General features: G+C 36.1%; 1 protein-coding gene across 6 annotated transcripts in view; it reads left to right on the top strand.

Moving 5' to 3' along the window:
* The window catches only part of ARHGEF7 (Rho guanine nucleotide exchange factor 7), a 242,324-nt gene that overhangs the window by 167,607 nt on the left and 53,858 nt on the right, over window positions 1-20,859 (top strand). For all 6 annotated transcript variants that reach the window (XM_004447006.5, XM_004447005.5, XM_058276418.2 and 3 more), the window contains 2 exons: window positions 4,011-4,105; window positions 4,340-4,435. In XM_004447006.5, coding sequence (XP_004447063.1) covers window positions 4,011-4,105; window positions 4,340-4,435 — 191 coding nt within the window. The remainder of the gene's footprint in view (window positions 1-4,010; window positions 4,106-4,339; window positions 4,436-20,859) is intronic.

The raw sequence follows: 20,859 nt of genomic DNA, 5'->3' as shown, positions 1-20,859 counted from the left end.
GGCAGGGAGAAGGCCGATTAGGTAGGGTAGAAGTGTGTTTAATTTTTTAGTTTCTCCTTTTGTGCTTATAATCTAGGTAATATGTGGATATTTGGTTTTCATTGATGATGATAAGATTTTATATTGCCCCAAGCAAGTGTTTTCTCTCTCCTCTCATATATGTAAACCAATTATTTATTTTTGAAAGATTAAATAATATGTAAAATAAAATATATAATACCTACGAAAATGTTCAGTGAAAATTGTAACTAATTTGTAAAATCAAAGATACTACGTGATATTATTTAATGATAATAATAAAGTAAGTGTCTGTTGGTCTGAGAAATAGTGAGGTCCTTTTTTGTTTTATTTTAATAGTGGGCAGTTTAGGAATTGTCTGTGTGACTTCACTGATGTTTTTCCCCCTCTTGTGTGACACTATTGTTTGACTATCCTTGATTTTCCATGCCCCATGATTCAGGGAAAGCTTGCACTGGATGAGCTCAGCTCTTTGTGCCATTCATCAGGGTTATGGATTATAAAGGCTGCCATTTCCTTGAAAACTGCATGCTTTCTCTGGGTACCCAGACTTATGTTTGGAGCTGTGGAAGCCAGTCTGTGAGGTCTCATGGGGTCCTGCAGCAGCCAGAGCATGCAGAAAGCAAGAAAGGGAAGAAAGGTGATTGTTAGAATACACAGATGCGCTGATGAGATCAGGAAGTGAAAGGTACTCCCTGGCAGAGGCAGATGGTCAGGGTGGAAGAAATTCTGAAACCTATGTAATAGATCTTTTTAAGCATGAATTTTGATTGTGTATTTTGCAGAAAAGTTAAGTAATTTGGAATTTTTGGTTAGGAAAATTTTTAAAATTATCTTTAGCAGTTATTTAAAAATTAAAGAATAATAGTTGAAATTAATAGCGTAACTATTTTAATGTTGAAGTTAGCTTTTTGCCAGAGATTTACTTGGAATCATTTTTGGTATATTCTTATGGGGCTCTTTTAATCTACATAATGTGATTAATGCTGTGTTTGAGGAAATACCATCTTATTCTTCTTCTTCTGTTCCATATACCTAGCAGGTATGATTTTCCTCCTTATATCACATAGCAACTGTTTTGCTGTTTGGGGAAAAAAAGGTGTATAGGATTCCAAGCATGCTTTAAGCAGTTTTGTTGAATAGGTATCTAATATTTGCAATTAGGAAACTAAATCATATTTTTATTTTCATTTTAATGGAAAAGGACTTCTTAAATATCAGATAGATTTTAAGTTTAAGATCCCATTATACGTGGCATAGTTTTCAAATTTATATTTGAAGGATAAGATCTGATTTAAAGTATAATTCTATGATGATGGAGTGACTAGTGTCACACTATGTTCTCTGTCTACACAGTCCTTTGACATTTATGTTCAATGAGTATTTTTCAGAAGGAAGACATTATAATTTTAGGGTCAGCATCCAGTTTTCTCCTCAAAAGAATGAACTCCTTGAGTAGCCCCTCCTCCTCTGGCTTGCTGTACCAGTCTTCTTAAATGAATGGGTCTATTCACAGACCATACTAGAGTTTACTGTCGCAAGTGAAAGAACCTCTGATTTTTTTTTCATTTTAAATAGTTTAGTATGTAAGTTATTTAATCAGGTTTGCATTTACTCATGAATGACTGTACTCTCTCCTCAGTATACAGAAAACAGTAGTGAACAGAATAATAATCCATGTTGTATTATTAATGCTGAAATACAGTTAGCTTAATGGTTTCTTTTTTCTTAAATGTTTAAACTTACATTGCTTCTGGGCTAGTAAAAATCACAGAGAGAAAACTGAGTGTGTTTGATACCTTTATTCTCTACCTTTTTTTTTTTTTTTTGCATGATTCATTTAGGATGATTTGTTAGTTTTGGAAGACAAATAGCACATCTTAGTGCATGTAGTAGATACTCAGAAAATGTGTGTAATATGAATTTCTGGTTTAAAATAGTACTAGCTCTTTAACAAGGGTAGAATGAATAAGGAAGTTGAGAGAGAGTTTATTTTCTTTACTTATAAACTAGGTCCTGTAGGTACGCTAAGTCCTCTCCTTAATCCCAGAGAGGGCAGTGTGGTGTCATGGAATATCAGAGTGACCTAACTTCACATTCTGGCTCCACTCTCCACTGACTATATGATTTGGGGATTTTGGATGTTATTTCACCTATCTGACCTTCAGTCTTTTCATCTATAAAATGAGGATAATATATTAACCTACGATGTACAGTTTTTGTTTGTAAGAATTAAAGAATATATATACAGAGCACCTTATATGGCTCCAGGGGTATAGTATACTTCAATAATTGGTGACGTGGTTTATTCAAATCATTATAAAACCTAAACTATTAATCTGCTCCATGGGGAAAAAATGGGTGCTTTCTTGTCTTGCACTGTGAATTGACATTGCTGTCAATGATTATTGATGAAAATGTTATATTTCAACTGTTTTTCACTTACCTGTTTTAGGAGTTTCTAACCAATTTTGGCTAAATTTGCTACACTGATAGAGTATCAAGAAACATTTTAAAGTTGATTCTACTATCTTTGAACAAAGTAGTGGCTATTAAAAAGATTGTTTACATTGGTACATCTTTTTAGTATAACATGTAGGATGATTTGAGGCTATACTATTCTCTAGTGAAGATCTTTTGTTCCCAGAAATTGATTTAGATTTGCTCCATGCAATCTAAAGAGAAAACTGCATGATTTTTAAAATTGAGATATATTTTACAAGTATTAAAATGCATAGATGGGCATACCCAAATCTAAATATAGAACATGTCCATTGCTCCAGAAAACTTTCTCATACCCCTTTTCCCATAATCATCTTTTAGTTTACCAGAAGGGAGCCATGTACCAGAAATGTGTTGGCGGCTTTTATTAGGTTAAATGCTTAAGCGTTCCAAGACTGGGGAAAAATGTCGAAATCAAGACATCAGGCAGAGCTCTCTCCCTGAAGATCTGTTGCTGACAATCCTGGCCTCCTGCCACATGACAGGGCACAATGGTGGCTCTGCTAATTTTTGCCTGCTCTAGGCTCACTTTCTCCCCGAGCTCAGCTGTTGGCAATCAAGCATGTAGTGGGGCATAATGGCAGTGTCAGCTTATCCCTTTGCTCTCCTCTGGTCCTCTTTGACAGTTCTCCTTCAGGTTACTCCATCTATGGCTTCTCACTCAGTGACAGTTAATGAACCATCCCAAGTTCATTAACTTAAATGTCTGGGCTTCTCTCTGTCACTGCAGCCTTTTTTCTGTGCCTGCAGCTTTCTGTTCCTTGGTTTATGAAAGACTCCAGTTGGAGGATTAAGACCAACCCTGGGCCATGCCCTACTGGAAGCAATCTAATCAAATGGCCTTTAACTGATCCAGTGTAATCAAAGGTTCACAATAGGTTGAATTTAAAAACAAAATTCTCTGGAATCCACAAAAGACTCAAATCAACACAACCCCTTTCTCCCATAACTTCTTTTCTGATTTCTATCATCATAGATTAGTTTTGCCTGTTCTTGGACTTAATATAAATAGAATTCTCTAGGATATACTTTCTGTGAATGGCTTCTTTTGAACAACACAGCATTTTAGAGATTTATCCATGCTGTTCTGTTTATCAGTGTTCCTTCCTTTTATTACTAAGTAGTATAAATGTCTTTTTTTAAAGTAAAACAAAAAATAATCTCAAAATAACATTACCTAAAGTGACTTATTGAAATAGAGTTGGCATTATTCATATGATGATGGAAATAATTCCAGCCTCACTCAAGGTACACCTTTGTAATAATGTAGTTGACAGTAAGTTGTATAGGCTTTAGAATAATTTATTATATGGATTTAGTAGTTTAGTAGATTAGAATCACAGGTATTGATGATTTCAAACACTTTAATATTACACAGAAGCAACAGTATGAATTGAACAGTGGTGAAGAACACTCTCCAAAGTTTATATATCTTAATGCAGTTGATACCATTGAAACATCAAGTAATACTTATTCATCTTTTATTGTAGGTGCTACAGAATATTTTAGAAACAGAAAATGAATATTCTAAAGAACTGCAGACTGTACTTTCAACCTATCTACGACCATTACAAGCCAGTGAAAAGTAAGTTAGATTATAAATTGCTTTAACTGAAAAACAGTTTTTGTATTAGGCTGTTGGCTCTTATTTTCAGAGAATAGAAGGTGAAATAATGGAGTGGAAATTCAGTATACCAATTTGCTTTAGACATAAGCTACTTGTTTACTAGTTTAAGATTTTTAACAGCATTTGTATAAGAGAAGTGAGAATAAAAGTAAAACTATTTATATATTTTCATTGTTATTTTTTTGGCTCCAGGTTAAGTTCAGCAAACACTTCATACTTAATGGGAAATCTAGAAGAAATATGTTCTTTCCAGCAAATGCTTGTACAGTCTTTAGAAGAATGCACCAAGTAAGTAAGATGGTAAAAATTTGCAAAATTTTGGTATAACTAATATGTAAGTACCAAGTTTAACATAATTTTAGAATTCACTTATCTGCAGGTGGAAAATAGGTTATTTGAATCTTCAGGATAGATCAACTTTTGTAGCAAAAATGGTGTTTAGATTACCTAGTTTTTGTAGTACTGATGGAGCACAAAGGAGGAATCCACTGACTATTCAGAGAAAGGGAAAAAGGCTCCTCTAAGGTGGAGATTTTTAAGGTGTTCTACAGAAAGCATAGAGGATGGAGAGCCTTCTGAAAAGGAAGAGAAACTAGAATGTGAAAAAACATGGAGGTGTCAAATGGCTTCGTTTCTTATGTGCTACCAAATGCTACAAAAGGAAGGCATTTCTGCATACAGCCTTGAAAGCAATGTCTTCCACCATCTTAGCATATGTGTTCTGGTCTCCAAGAAGATGATAAATTGTAAAGCACTACATACATGCAACATGCTCTTCCAGTGTATTTAGGAATTTGATTTTGCCTCTTTTAGGAAAAAAAAAATTTTTTTGAGGTGGGGGGAGTATCCTGGATAATTGGTCATCAGTTTTTAAAAAAAATTTCTTCCTGTGGGACTATTTCTTTAACATTAGACATTAAAAAATATTAGTAAATGCTTGCTAGCTATTGGATGACTTAAAATATAATGCATATGAATAATGTTTTTAGGTTTTAGTCCAACAGGTAATATTTGATGTTTATTTACTTGTGGCCTTGACAAAGGAAGGTGACTCACTTTATTTTTATATTATCTTTAATGTTTATTTCTATCACCACCTGAAGAACCAGAATACTTTTTTTTCCTCTGGAATTCTGGTTGATTTCTGGCTTTCCTTCCAGCTTTTTAAGTCTTAGAAGTGGTAAGGGGATAGCCTGTCCTTTGTTCTTTCTTGATATGTTATTTGGCTAGGGAACCAGGTCTTTAAATTGGTAACTATTTACTATTATGAAAATAGATTTGTCCCTTTAACTCTTTGCCTTAGCTTTAAGACACTTCATATTGGAAGAGAAGAAAAAGAAAGCGGGAATGCCAGAGTAAATACTGACAAACAGAAATTCAAATAATTTTCCCTTTTGCCGCATTTTTGGTTTGCATACTTATGTGCCCATGAGTCATCTGAGAATCAATTTGCTTTACTTCCAGTAAATGAAAGTTATTTCCTAGCAGTTTGAGGTCTTTGGAAATGACCATATTGTGTACATATTGAAAGTAAATCTTTACCTCTATTTATCTCACTGACTGTAAATAATATAGTCTAAATAAATTAATATTTACATAGCAATTTGTAATTTAAGAATATATTTTACAATACCTCTTATATTGCTTGTATCCGTATTAGCCTGGCCAGTATTATATACTGATAACAGATTGAAAAACTGAAATTCGGAGAGGTTAGAGTAAAAGGCTTAAAATCAGATATCTAATATGACTTCAGTCCTGATGTTATCTCTAAATTTTTTATGACTTAAGTATAATTTTCATCAAGTTCCTTAACTTTACTCCAACTAAATATTAGATATTAGATTTTCCATGGTGAAATAGAATGTATAAGATTACTTTCCCATATCAACAATTTCCCTTTTCTTTTTTTATCTTGAATATCCTGAAAGTTTTCATCTTTCCCATTTTAAGACTGCTAATTTCATCTATTTGTGCTATATGCTTTATCTCTGTAACACTTAATAGTTTACTATTAGCTCCCCACATGGGAGCTAATTGCTTGAACCACCTCTACTCCCTGCTTTGTTGTGTTTTTCATTATGTTTTCCTCCTTTGTGTCTCTTGTTGCATCATCTTGTTGCATCAGCTTGCCACACTAGTCCATCTTCTTTAAGAAGCTCCAGAAACCAAACCCAGACCTCCCATGTGGTAGGCAGGAGTTCAGTTTCTTGCGCCACATCTGCTTCCCTTGCTCCACTCTCTTTTAGCCTTCATTGTTACTTATGAGGTGTCAGCTGTATTTCAAATAGTTGTTCTTCAGGCTGCTTTCTAGATTTTGTCTATTTTTGATTTGGCAAATGCAAATGGAAATGAAGTTTGACAATGAGAGCCCAGGTGTGGTTGGGTTATGCCACTTCTTGAACCTATAAATTTATGTTTTTCACCAAATTTGAGCAGTTTTTGTGTTTATTCAAGTATTTTTCTGCCCTACTCTCATTTTTTACTTTTTCTGGAGAGCAGATATGTCCATATTTGACTGATTGATACTGTTTCACTGGTCCCTAAGGCTCTGTTCATTTTTTTTTTCAATTAATTTTTCCTCTCAGTTCTTGAGATTGAATACTTTTTGTTGTTCTATCTTCACATTCACTGCTTGCCTCTTTTCTCTTATCCTGTATATATACTGATTGTTAAAATTTGAGGTATTGTGTTTTTCAGTTCTTGAATTTGTATCATTCTTTTCAGAATTTCTCTCTATTGTGATTTTCTATTTGTTCATTCACCACAAGCATATTTTTCTTTACATCCTCAAGCATTATCATACTAGCTGCTTTAAAATCTTTGCTGATTTAAACATCTGGCTAAAACTCCAATAGAAGACCCAAAAAGTTCAGTTCAACTTGACCTGCTGAAAAGTAAAAGGAGAAATCTAGGAAATAAGAGAGTCAGAGACTGAGACTTGTGAACTTTTTCTCTAAACTCTGCCCAAATCTTGGGCTGACCTCTGAACTGCAGATGCATGGGGGCAGACTCTAAGCAGACCAAGTAATTTTAAGATAACCGAACTGAGATTTGAGCTTCTGCCCATGTGACAAAGTTTGCAGTTTGGGTCCAATGAAGTTAACTGCCTGTTAAACCGGTGAATCAGCGATCTTCAGAGAAACTGCAGTGATTCCAGAGTGAGTCTAACTTTCATCACTCGTTTGGGTAGGGCACTTTGTAGGTAGCGACAAGGTGGTCAGTATTGCCTCAAGATAACCTTTTCTTTTTGTTTTGTTTTTTTCATTAAGGTAGCTTTGATATGCAATTTTACTTTAAAATATTATTTTAAGTGATGGGGAGATATCTACAACATAAAATTTACTATGATCCTATTATATTATGATTTAAAGAGACTTTTCTTTGAACTAATCTGGGAGTGGAACTATGATTTATACATTTGAGAAAATGCGTGCTAGGAATCTTAACAATGACTTCCTAACAACTTTTTAAAAAGTAAAACCTATTTGTAAGTTGGTCTGCCTGTAGTTTGTGAAAAGCAAGTTAAATTCTGTTGAAAATAGAACCTCAAAGATTCTTTTTCAGAATATCCTAGTTATTGTACCAAATTTTATTTTTATTTTGGTAATGACTTGATACCTTCTTTCTCTAAAAAAGAAAATACTAAAGGGCTCTATAATTGTCTGGTCCTTCATTAGTATAAATGCTGAAGTATAGGCTGGCAGGCAATAGAGATAACAGAATTTGCTGCATTTCTGTCACAGATGGATGGATCCTCAAATAGTTGGATGCACCTGAATCATTGTATCCTCATAGTTCACATAGTCCAGCACTGTACCTGGGACTTTTGAATTTTTTTCATGTATGTAAGTGTTATTTGTAGTAACTGTAACTGATTCCATTACTCTCATGAATGTTTTTTTAGTTGTTTGTATGTCCTACAAATGGAAATGTCTAATAGGTAGTTGACTAGCCCATGGATTAGTAGTAAGGTTAGGAGTGGAGAATTGTGAGTTATAGACACTTCATCTCTACCCGCCTCAACCATTTGTGACAAGGTGTAGCCAGAGTTAAGAGTTTGGGTTTTGTAACTGTACATACAGCTCTGCCATTTGTTAACCTTAAGTTTCTTTCTTTTTTTTTTTTTTTTTTTTTAAGATTTATTTATTTATTTATTTAATCCCCCCCCCCCCCCCCCCGGTTGTCTGTTCTTGGTGTCTATTTGCTGCGTCTTGTTTCTTTGTCTGCTTCTGTTGTCGTCAGCGGCACAGGAAGTGTGGGTGGCGCCATTCCTGGGCAGGCTGCTCTTTCTTTTCGCGCTGGGCGGCTTTCCTCACGGGCGCACTCCTTGCGCGTGGGGCTCCCCCACGCGGGGGACACCCTTGCGTGGCACGGCACTCCTTGCGCGCATCAGTGCTGCACATGGCCAGCTCCACACGGGTCAAGGAGGCCCAGGGTTTGAACCGCGGACCTCCCATGTGGTAGATGGACGTCCTAACCACTGGGCCAAAGTCCGTTTCCCAGTCTTAAGTTTCTTTACCTATTTCCTCATCTGAAAAATAGATATAATAGTTCATTTTATTAGGGTTCATATGAGAGTTAAATAAAAATGCTCAGCACTCAGCAAATATTAATGATCATGGCAGTGATGACTGGGAAGTTTCTCCAAATAAAGATACATTATTCTTGCTTCCTCCACTCCTCTATTCTTTTAGAGCCTTTCTTTGTGTCTTAGTTTGCTACAGGGCTGCTGTTACAAAGTACCAGAGATATGTTGGCTTTTATAAAGGGAATTTGTTTGGGGTAAAAGCTTACAGTTCTGAGGCCATGGAATGTCCAAATCAGCGTAACATCAGAGATGATTTCTCAACAGAGTCAACTGTTGTTGTTCCTGGTGTCCTGCCATGTGGCAGTCAGGCATATGGCAGGGCTCCTTTCCTCAGCCTTGAGCTGCTTTTGAGCCCAGCTCCTTGGGGACCTCTTTCTGTGCCTCTGAGCTCTTCTGGTTCCAAACTCTGAGACTTCTCTCAGCTTCTCAGAGCCTCTGTTTTCCTGCAATTCTCTCTCACATGGCAGGATCAATATGGCAGCTTCCTTTCTCTCTGTGATCTCTCCTGTGTCTCCTTTTATATCAAACTAGCAAGAGGGCAGAAACCCAAGCTGGCCCCAGTCTTACTGAAGTAGTCCAATTAAAAGCCCTAAAATGAATTTATCAAATAATCTAATCAAAGGCCCATACTCTGAATTTAATACAATCAAAGGGCCCTACACCAACAGGAATGGATTAGTGTAAGAATGTAAATATTTCTGAGATTCAGAAAATTCAAACTGGCACATCTTGTATGCCATTTGTAATTTTAGTAATAAATGAAATTAATGATGATTTTAGAGGGCCATTGGTGACCTGGTTGACATTCTTCAAAGAAAGATCTTTTTTCTTTAAATCGAAGGACTCTTTCTCACCCTCCTATGCATCATCTTCAGTTAGTTTTACTCCCTGCCCTAAGATTTTAACACATTTTCTTACTATATTTATCTGAGGGAAATTTTGCTGTGGAAGAAGGTAAAAAAAACTATGCTTTCTTTTTTCTTTGCGTTATTACTTTGGGGGCTGATAGTTGGCCAGCCATGGTATCAGTAATAAGGTTGCAAATAGTGGATGATTATCTTCTAAAACAGTTGGAAGGAAGGTCATTTTTTTCCCTTTCTTTTCCCCTCCTTTTCCCTCTTTCCTCACCCCCCTACTCTGCTATTGTTTGCTGTCTTTGTCTATTTTCTGTGTGATCTTCTGTATCTATTTCTCTTTTTCATCTTCTCTTCTTTGCTTTTCTCCTCTAGGATTCATTGGGATTTGATCCTGGGGACCTCTGATGTGAAGAGAGGTTCCCTTTCACTTACACCACCTTAGTTCGTGGTTTCTGTTGTGCTTCGTCTTGACTCTCCCCTTGGTCTCTCTTTTGTTGCATCATCATCTTGCTGGTGACTCACTTGCACAGGCACTTGGCTTGCCTCACAGGCACTTCACTTACCATGCAGGCACTGGCTTGCTGCACAGGCACACTTTTTTTTTTTACTGGGAGGCCCCAGGGATCAAACCCGGGTCCTCTCATATGGTAGGCAGAAGAAGTCCAATCACTTGAGCCACATCTGCTTCCCAAGACCATTTATTTTTAGCCACCAGATAGATAAGACCTTCATTTCATGTATTGGAGTTGTAGAAAACAAGATGTGTTTTTATTCTTCTTCTTATCAGACAATGAATTGCTTGGAAGGAGTCATAAACTAAAAACTTAGGGGAATTTCACTTGGAATGTTAAAGAGAAAACTACTAACTGTTCAGGAAAGAAATGTTTCAGATAATTAAAGAAGCATAAATGGTAATTTAGGGAGGCAGAATGATTTGGATTGCTAGGGGCTTTTATTTTGTTATGTTTTTGACTACCTTTCCTCCTTGTCTTAGTTGATTACTTCTGGTGCATTTTACATACTATTCCTATCCTTATTCAGTTCTGTCCTGATCACTCTTCTTGCTTCTTGTGACATAATGTTCAACACTGTTAGGTCTTTAGGTGTCACATCAGGTATTTCCTCATGCCTCTTAAATTAGTCTTCCTAGATCTGATCTGTTTTTTGATCAGTAAGCTTGAATTTCTAATGGTATGCTATTTTCATGCATGCCTCCTATAGAAACCTCAAAAATCAACACACAGAATCCAGTTCATTGTGTCCATCTTTTCTTCACCCCATTCATATTACGCTTGTACTTCCTAATTAACCCCATTTCTCTTGTGGGCTTTATTATCTTCGTTAAAGACTTCACTGCCCACCTATTCTTTCTAGAGATCCTGAATATATCTTTAATTCTTCCTTTCTTATTACTAAGTTCTAACAATTCTGTCTCTGAAATGCACATTAATGCTGACACATTTTTCTTCACACAGCCCTTGACTGTGAAACAGACCTTCGTTACCAAACTCCTAAGAACTCAGCTTACTTCTAGTGTGTTCACCCTCCAGTCCATTTTCTTCACAAGCACTGGTTTTCTTTCTGAAATGGTTTTAATTAGGTCAATACACTACTGAAAACTTTGGATGGCACCCTAATATTTATTTATTTTGTTCACAAGAGTATTTCATGAACAGTGGTCTTTGGGTGATTACACAGGACCTATTAAAATCATGGGGATTTTTATTCATAAAAAGCTAATTTAGAAGACCACATCCAAATGTTTTAATAATGTATGGAAGGACGTCCACATATTGACTTCTAACTGATCTCTTCAAACTTCTCTCTTTTCCATTCTTTATGCTTTAGCTCACAAAATTTTTCTTTCTGCTCCCTGGTGGTTTACTAATAAAAGTAATTTTCCATACAGCGGTCAGTATGCTTCCCCTTATTTGAATTCACTTTCTGATGCTTTCCTCTCATTAAAATCCTACTTATTCTTTCAGACCTAGTGAACATAGCAGTACTTGTCAAAATTTTCTGTTCTTTCCTCGAAATATTGTTATATGTATGTTTGGTTTTTATTTTAGCGATGGACTTCTTTTCAGTAATTATAGACTTCAGTAGGTTGTCAGTTCCCTTAAGTTGTCTTATATATTATGTATAAATTTAAAACCAGAGGATGTTGTTTATTTTGTTTGAAAACTCTACTTTTTGAACAATTCAAATAATACAAGTCATGGATAATCTGTAGATAAATATTATCGTAAATAATATTTTACTTTCAGGCACAGACACACTTAGACATAGAACATACTTTTCAAGGTTTTCTTTTGCTTTCTCTGATTTGGTGTCACAGTCAAGTATGAATTCTGCTTAGGCTCTTCTTAATTAAGGACTAAGGAATAAGATTTGTAGCTTATTTAAAGGTGGTTTGGGGTTTATTGTGTACATTTGTAGAGGTTGGCACTCAACAAGTATGTGAAGTTTGACCCAAATAGCCTTCTAAGTTTCAGTGAAAGTAATGAGCACACTGTTTTGGTGATGGAATCAGAAGAACTGAACTTCTTGTGCCCCTGGGCACTGTTACCTTAGGTGAAGTCCCTTAAAATCTCTTGGCTACAATTTCTTTCTTTATTTAGACAAGGTGATTTCACAGAAATTGATTTCAAAGAATGTTTTCAGCACTAAATGTTAGGAGCCTAAAAAATTTTTTGAATGATGGCAAACTGAGTGACATGTGCAGATAGGTATAGCCATTAATGTGCTGGAGGCACTGATGATTTTAGATAGGAAATGAGTCTAGGAAGACTGATTACTGCTGAGAGGCTTGAACTCTAACTTTTGCCAGCACAGGGGAGTTCAGTGAATCATTCTAGTGTTGGAACTTCTAGAGTATGATTCAAACTCTGCTGCCTTCTTGTGGTTCAGAGATCCTTGAAAGAGCTGTCCACTTTTATGGTCTTTGGTCCACACTAAGAGTAGATTTGCCAAAGACTGCTAGAGTGTATGTCTGTGGTATTGGTGGTCACCACCCTAAGTGGAAACATGAAGGCTGGTTGCCTAGTCTTGCTCTTGAAGTTTCCTGTTCATGGACAGACTATGTTTGGTTCCTTTAGATGTCCTAAGCCCAACTGCTAAGTGTACTGAGGTTCACCCAGCTCATAATTATATCTTAATGTTTCTCAGTCTTCCCTATGAAATCAGTAGTTACTGAGGTATAAACTGTTTTTCTATCTAGTTAGCAATAACTATGAAGAATAAATTCATTATGTGGACAATTGTTTAGTACTTCAGTGATATCTCAGAAGTTTTTCCTGGGATTCAGTCACTTTCACTCTGGGAAAGGAAAACAGCCCTTTGGGTGTTACGCATTTTTACCTTTTGCTGTTGCCATTATTGTAAAAAAAAAAAATACAGGAGACTGGACTGGATTGTGTGTTACTACAATCTTATCAGACTTGAGTGTTCACTTTGCTTAGAAGCTGCATATGGAAAATGTAAACAGTTTAAATGGTATTCTCTGTCTCCTACACCAGCCTGTATGCATCATTTCTTTGCATCTGGTCTCTACAATTTGTTAGGTACTCTAGTTATACTCTGGAAAACATCCTTTAGAAGCATAGAGAAAGCTAAGAGAAAATAAGACTTAGCCCTGCTGCATAATAGTTTGTCTTAAGACAACTCACATAACCTTTCTGAGCTTAATTTGCTGTTACCATCTAGTAAGTTAATAGAGTTAAAAGTGCATTATAAGGGAATGGAGGTTGCCCAAGTGATTGAGTGCCTCTCTCCTACACGGAAGGTCCCAGGTTCGGTTCCTGGTGCCTCCTAAAGAGAAGACAAACAGATTCAGAGAGCACACAGCAAAAGGACAGAGAGCAGACAGCAAATACAAACAAACAAGGGTCGGAGGAACAAATAAAATAAATCTTTAAAGAAAAAAAGTACTTTATAAATTGTTGAGCAGTTTGTGTGGTAGTAGCAATTATGGTTAATTATCAGAGAATTGATTCGGAACTGAAAGATATAATAAAACTTTAGGACCTAGGCTAAAAAGGGTAGAGGGAGTGGGAAGGAAAAGAAAGCAGGAGGAAGGAGAACTGATATTAAATTTAGCTCCCTAATTCTAGAAGTCAAACTTTTCCTAATATTTAACTGTCTGTGACTATGAACATCACATACTAAGATTTCAGTTGACAATATTCTCAAAATATATGTCTTTACTGTCTGGATCCTTAAAGAAGAAACTACTAGCTTGTCTTTTGATACAGCATATTTCCTGCTTTTGATTATTAACACTTAAGTAATTTGGCTTTTTGCTGTTACTTTTCGGTAGATGTTCTTCTAAAAGCTGGCCGCAATTTGTTTGTAGCTCATATCAATGAAACCTCATTTTCTGTCTTATATTAAATTTATTTCTGTACTTGTTTTATATTCTCCAAAAGATTACAGTAATTTTTAAGGTAAAGACTATTACTTTGTTTCTAATCTGTTCCTAGTGCCTTTGGGTGGTGCTGAGTAAATAATTGATATTAATTTGTTGAGTCAATAACTTACCATGTAGATAGACAGGACTATGGCTAATCTCTAAAGGCTATTAAAAACCAAACTCACTTAGAAATTCACACTTTGAAAAGGATCTATTGCTTTGACTTCAGGTAAGTATAAATAAGCAAAATGGTAAAAACTCATAATAAACACATGACACATTCAGAGTTTGGAACTTTGGCTTGGATAAGTTTGAGCAGTGCTGTCTGGTAATACTTTCTGTGCTGATGAAAGCTTTCCAATACAGCAGCCTCTAGCCACATGAAGCTGAATTTTTTATTTTATTTAAAAATGTTAATTTAAATAACCATATGTGGCTAGTGCCTAATGAATTAGAGAGAAAGAATGACTACAAGGAAAAAAAAGCAGACAAAACTAATTCCCATTTATATATGGATTTATTTATAGCAATTGCCTTAAAGACGAGTTTTGAATCCTTCCCGCTAAGGTTTCTTGGTTTTCGGGCAGTGGTCTCTGCTGTTGAGTACTTGACTGAACCTGCATGTCTTGTGCTTCTTTGAGTCCTCCTCAGCAGCTCCTGGCTGGGACAGGTTTTACTCAGAAATAAGATCAAAGGAGAACTTTTAGGGTAAAGAAACAAAAGAATTTAAATGTTCAGGATGGACATCAGTCTTGTTTTTAGTACAGCAGAGTGAAAGGAGTTAATATAGAGAGAAAGCTTACTATCAGGAATTGTGGTAGATGTTTTCACATGCATTAACATTTAAAATCTTCACAGCAATCCTGAGTACAATATTTTTATTTATCTACATTTTACATTTTTATTATTTATATTATCTAAATTTTATATCTACATATTATCTATACTTTAGAAGTATCCACTGTTTAGCAGAGTAAGTATCTTACACCACATCTGTCTTTTCTGAAGTCTATATTTTTTAAAACTAACATATTATCCAAAGTAGAAGGTGAAAGCACAAGACCATCTGTGATAGTGCATTATTTGGGAGTTAGAGGATAATGAAGAATTAAAAATGAGCTTTCAAAGAACTCAGGACCATTATATTTTAATTTTCTGTATTAGCCTCTTTGAAAAGATAGAAGACAGTATTATCTCTTTGTACTTCTGTATTTCCCCACAGTTATTATCATGGCACATACCCTCAGTAAATTTTCTTAAATTGATTTGAATAGTGTATTCGTCAGCCAAAGGGGTGCTGATGCAAAGTACCAGAAATCTGTTGGCTTTTATGAAGGGTATTTGGGGTAAAAGCTTACAGGTACAAGGCCCTAAAGAATCCAACTCAAGATACCATAAGAGGTACTTCCTCACCCAAAGTCAGTTGCCACATGTTAAAGCAAGATGGCAGGTGATGTCTGCGAGGGTTCAGCCTTCCTCTTTCCTCTTAAGGCTCTGTGGTCCCAGCTTCTTATCTGAGCTATAGGCGGGAGGGCTTGTTTCTTTCTCAGCTCAATTGCTCTGGTCTCTTCATGAGGGCAGCTGTAAACTGTCAGATGAATGGCTCATCTCTCGCCAAGGCCCCAGCGTCAAGTTCTCTTCTCTTTGGTGTCTGTGGAGCTCTCTCTATTCCTCTATGTATCTTCTCCTGTGTATTGACTTCTGTGCTGTTGATTGAGCATCTTTTGTATAGTGTACCAAGAGGGCAGGGACTCAACCCTGCACACCCTAATGACTTGGTTGAATCAAAGCCCTAGTCTGAATTTAAATCAGTCAAAGGGTATCACACCCAGAGGAAACAGAGCAGTTTACAGACATAATCAATATCTCTTTTTGGAATTCATAAATAATATCAAACTGCCACAGATAGGAACAGCCTTCTTTGAGCCTTGGTAATTAATAACGAATGAATAGGGAAGCGGATTTGGCTAAACTGATAGAGTGTCCACCTACCACATGGGAGGTCCAGGGTTTAAACCCAGGGCCTCCTGACCTGTGTGTTGTACTGGCCCGCATGCTGTGCTGATGCGTGCAAGGAGTGCCCTGCCACGCAGTGGTATCCCCCACATAGGGGAGCCCCACACACAAGGAGTACACCCCGTAAGAAGAGCCGCCCCGTGCGATAAAAGTCCATCCTGCCCAGGAGTGGCGCCGCACACACGGAGAACTGATGCAGCAAGATAATGCAACAAAGGAGACACAGATTCCCGATGCCACTGACAAGAGTATAAGTGGACACAGAAGCACACACAGCAAATGGACACAGAGAGCAGACAACTGCGGGGGAGGGGAAGGGGAGAGAAATAAGTAAAAATAAATCTTTTGAAAAATAATAAACACTGTTGACTGGCAGGGAGAAGTTATCTAAGCATAAATTTTTAGTGAACTTAACAGTATCTGGTATCGTTTTGCATTTACCCTTTCAGTTAACTGTTACTGATCGTCTTTATTTGTTAATACTCCAAGTCACTCTTTGCTTTCTTTTCCTTTCAGCCTACAGACTTTTAGTAATTCTTGTAGGGCAGGTCTTTTGTTGATGAACTCTCTCACTTTCTGATTATCTGTGAATATTTAAAATTCCCTCATTTTTGAAGTACAGCTTTGCTAGAAAAAGAAGTTTTGGCTGGCAGCTTTTCTCTGACAGTTCCTTAAATATATCTTACCACTGCCTTCTCACCTCCATAGTTTCTGATGAGAAATCGGCATTTGGTCTTATTGAGGATGCTTTGTATGTGACAAATTGGTTTTCTCTTTCTGCTTTCAGAATTCTCTCTTTGGCTTTGACTTTTGACATTCTGATTAGTAGGTATCTTGGATTAGGTTTATTAGGATTTATTCTGTTTGAAGTATGGTAGCGCTTCTTAGACCTGTATGTATGCTTATATCATTCATAAGAGATGAGAAATTTTTGACCATATTTCCTCAACAATCTTTCACTTCTTGTCTCCTTCTGAGACACCTGATGCATATGTTTTATGCTTTACAGTGTCATTCAAATCGTTGAGACACTGATCAACTTTTTCTTTTCTTTTCTCTCTTCTTATGGTGTGATTTTGATTGTCCTGTCTTCTCATTCACAGATTGTATCTTCTAACTGTTCAAATTTGATGTTGCATGCCTCTAATGTATTTATAATCTCCATTATTGTGGCTTTCATCCCCATAATTTCGGTTGTCTTTCTCTTTTTTTGGGTATTGTTATTGTGTTTCTTTTTAAACTTCTCAAAATATTTATGCTTACATATTGTCTTCTTAATGTCCTTTACTTCTATATCCATATATTCTTTCATCTCTGTGAATTGATTTAGGAGAGTCATTTAAACTTCTTTGATTAGTTTCCCAAATTCTCTGTCTCCTCTGAAGTTTTAATTTGTTCCCCTGACTGAGCTATATCTTCCTATTTCTTAGTGTGGCTTGTAATTTTTTGCTCATGTCTAAGCATCTGATTGGTTTTTTTTTTTTAAAGACACTTTAGATTACATAAATGTTACAACAGAAATATAGGGGGATTCCCATATACCCTGCACCCTCACCCTCTCACACTTTTCCCTATTAACATCTGTCATTACTGTGGTACATTTGTTACAATTGATGAACTCATATTGAAGCATTGCTACTAACCATGGTCTGTAGTTTACACTTTGTAGAGAACAGTTTTATACGTTTTGACAGAATGTGTAATAACCTGTATCCATCATTGCTGTGTCATGCAGGACAATTCTAATGTCCCCAAAATGCCCCATCTTATGCCAGGTCTTCCCTCTCCATCCCTTCAGAACCTTGGTGGCCACAGCCTTTACATCAGTGATTCAAGTTCTTCTGTTGCTAGAATAATAATTAGTCTACTTTAGTCCATAGTTGCATAACCCATTTATATTTGTTCATTCCTCAGTCTTAAGGATTTGGAGATGGTAATGCCCACTGTGTTTCTAATTGAGAGAGGGCTTATATCCCATGGGGCAGGTGGATGGGTCTTGCCTACAGTTGTAGATACTCTCTGATTTTTGGGTTGGACATTGCCCATCATCATCTTTTTTAGTTGTTGTGGGTGAGTTCAGTGAACTAGAGAGTAGGTGTTGCAACTCTGCTGAGATTCAGGACTTACCCAACAAATGTCAGACTGAAGATTTAAGTCTCTGGGACACATATTTAACGAGTATAGCGCTAAATATATGTTCAAATAAAAGGGGCATCTGATTGATTTGATGTGTATGCTCTGAAGGTTTCTCTCTCTTGTCTAGGATGTTATTGTTGATGGACTTTGTGATAAAGCTCTTCTTTGATTCTTGGTCCAACATATTCTGGAGTTTAGAGTAATGTATGTTTAACTGTTCATATTTCCTCAGCTCTTCTTCAAATGATTCTTGCCCAGGATATGTGGTACAATTTTTGAGATTGCACTTTTTCTGCAGTTCTTTTGCTTCCATGAGTTGGCTTGCTTTCCTCTGGTCCTTTTCTGGAAACCTTGATTTGTTCTTTTTTTTTTTTTTTTTAATGCAGAATTATCTTCCCATCCCCTATCATTTGTTTAAATTCTCTCCCTTGCTCAGTTCTCCCCTTTTCCTTAAACTTTTCAGTTCTGGGACTTGTTCTTAACAGCAGTTCACAACACATACCCCATTTTGTTTTTGTTGTTGTTTTTCTCCCTTCAGAGTTTGGAAACCTTTTTCTGAACCTAAGATCCTGGGTATTAGAACATTCTTTTAATCTAAAATTTGAAATATAAACAAACATCTATGTGAAAATTACTTTGTAAAACAGTTTTTCTGTGATTGTAAATTAGCTGCGTACTCTATTCTATATGCCTGAAAGGTGCTTTGCATTTGAATAGCATATGCATATGTCTGGTTAGGTATTGTAAATTTCTAAAATTGGTTTCTAATTCAAGTATTAAAACTACAATTCTGTTAGACTCTTGATTTCTGAGTAAATTATGTGAAATAGCCACATTTTTATTAGATTTCAGCATATTAATCACTTTGGGGTATATTGGGATATGTCCTTTAGACAGCAGATGCAAGCTCATTTCAATGGATAGCATATGTACTGTTGTTTTTATAATGCCAGAAAAAAAATTGGGGTGTTAAGAAAGGTCAAAAGACAAATGAATCCCATGCTAGGGATTTCAGGTCATTAAGAGACTTTAATGGGCATAATGATTTTTTAAAATGATTCTACAGGTCCTTAAACTTTCCATGAAAATAAAACACAGAAAAGTGAAAAATGTTGAAATTATTTTGTAAATTTTATTCTAAGCCAAGAAGTATGTGTATTTAACACAATCAAGAAATACTGTTAGAGGAATCATGTACCTAAAAATTACATAACCTTAGAGTATAAACAGTTAAACATGGGCTACTCTGAATGGACAGGGAGGGGACATAGCAAGTCCACCCTGTCTTAGTGGTGCAGGGCATACACCACTGGTTCTGGAATTCTTATCATCTAACCTAGAGAAATAGGTGCTATAAACAGGGAATTAAGCAAAATGCTGGATGCTATAGATCTTTCATCTTAATTTTTTTCTATTATTAAACTACAGGCTGTAGATTTCTTAGTTCTCACAGAACTTCTAACGTTTTAAACTGACTTGTATATTAAGGGGAAAAAAGATCTTAAGTAGGATGTTTTGTACTATTGTCTGACCCTCTTCTGTGATGGGTTTTGCATTTCATTGTTGGGGATTTTCTGTTTTTAAAAATGTAACACTTGACTTTTTTGCCAAGGGAAAAAAATAAATATTATTCCAGTGGGGGGAAATTTATATAAAAAATTTTCCTGTGTTTAATTGAAATGAAAAATTATTGAGAAGTAAGCAAAGTAATAGTTACTGAAAAATAAGAGTTTTATTATAGTTCTAGCAATGAAATGTCACTAAAATGGCACGATTTTAAGAAATCATCAGTTGGTCTTAATAGTAATATGGTAATTAGTAGAAGCAGCCTGGCTCAATGGGTAAGAAGTACAAAAAAATTTGAAGAGTTATTTCACAGTAGTTTATGTGTTTGTCCAGGCCAGATTTGTGTAATAGAGGTAAGGAAAACCCCTGGGGTTCCCTATATCTGGCTTCATTCATACCGGTACATCTAGGCTTTCTTAAACAGTGATTAGCATAACTGGGAAAAGAACAAGCTGCCTGATCCATCTGTTCTCTTCCCTCAGAAATGGGATTTGGAGGTGTGTAAGTGCCTCAGTTTGCTTTGAGAACAGCGGTTTATTGCCAAGAGACATGGCTGTCAGCTGCTAGCTGTCTGGTAGGGGCCATCCTGCCCATTTATAGGAAAAACAGTCTTTCTCATTTTATTTCTCAGCTTTTTCATGTGATGAGCCCACTAAGAACCCTGATTGCCTGGATAAACCTCCTTACCTTAAATTACATCATCAAGCATGTATTTTTATTTTGTATTTTAGAGTCAAGGAATGGTGGGAAAAGATAGAATGAATTTTCTCTTCTACCCTTATAATTTGTCTGTTAACAATGATACTCTAATTGGCCAACGAGCTTTAATTTTTTAGCTAGAACAATATGTTACATTTGTATAATGTTTATAGATTACAATATAGTTTCATATGCATGATCTCACTTAGTCTTTCTAACAATTCTTGGAACTAGGGTGGCATATCTTTATTCATTAATAAGGAGGCTGAGGCTGAGGATAAATAATTTACCCCATTAACATACTTAGTAAGTGTGGAGTCAGTTAGTCTAGGGCTTTTGATTTGGTTTGCAGTGTCTGGAATAGTCATTTGCAGTGAGCTCCTGGTAAGGCATAGTTAGAGACCCATGTTCCAAATGATTTAATATTCTTTTTCTA

The sequence above is a fragment of the Dasypus novemcinctus genome, chromosome 15, assembly GCF_030445035.2.
Source record: "Dasypus novemcinctus isolate mDasNov1 chromosome 15, mDasNov1.1.hap2, whole genome shotgun sequence".
In the NCBI taxonomy this organism is placed as follows: domain Eukaryota; kingdom Metazoa; phylum Chordata; class Mammalia; order Cingulata; family Dasypodidae; genus Dasypus; species Dasypus novemcinctus.
Note: the sequence above shows the minus strand (reverse complement) of the source record. Positions and strands in the feature narration are given on the sequence as shown.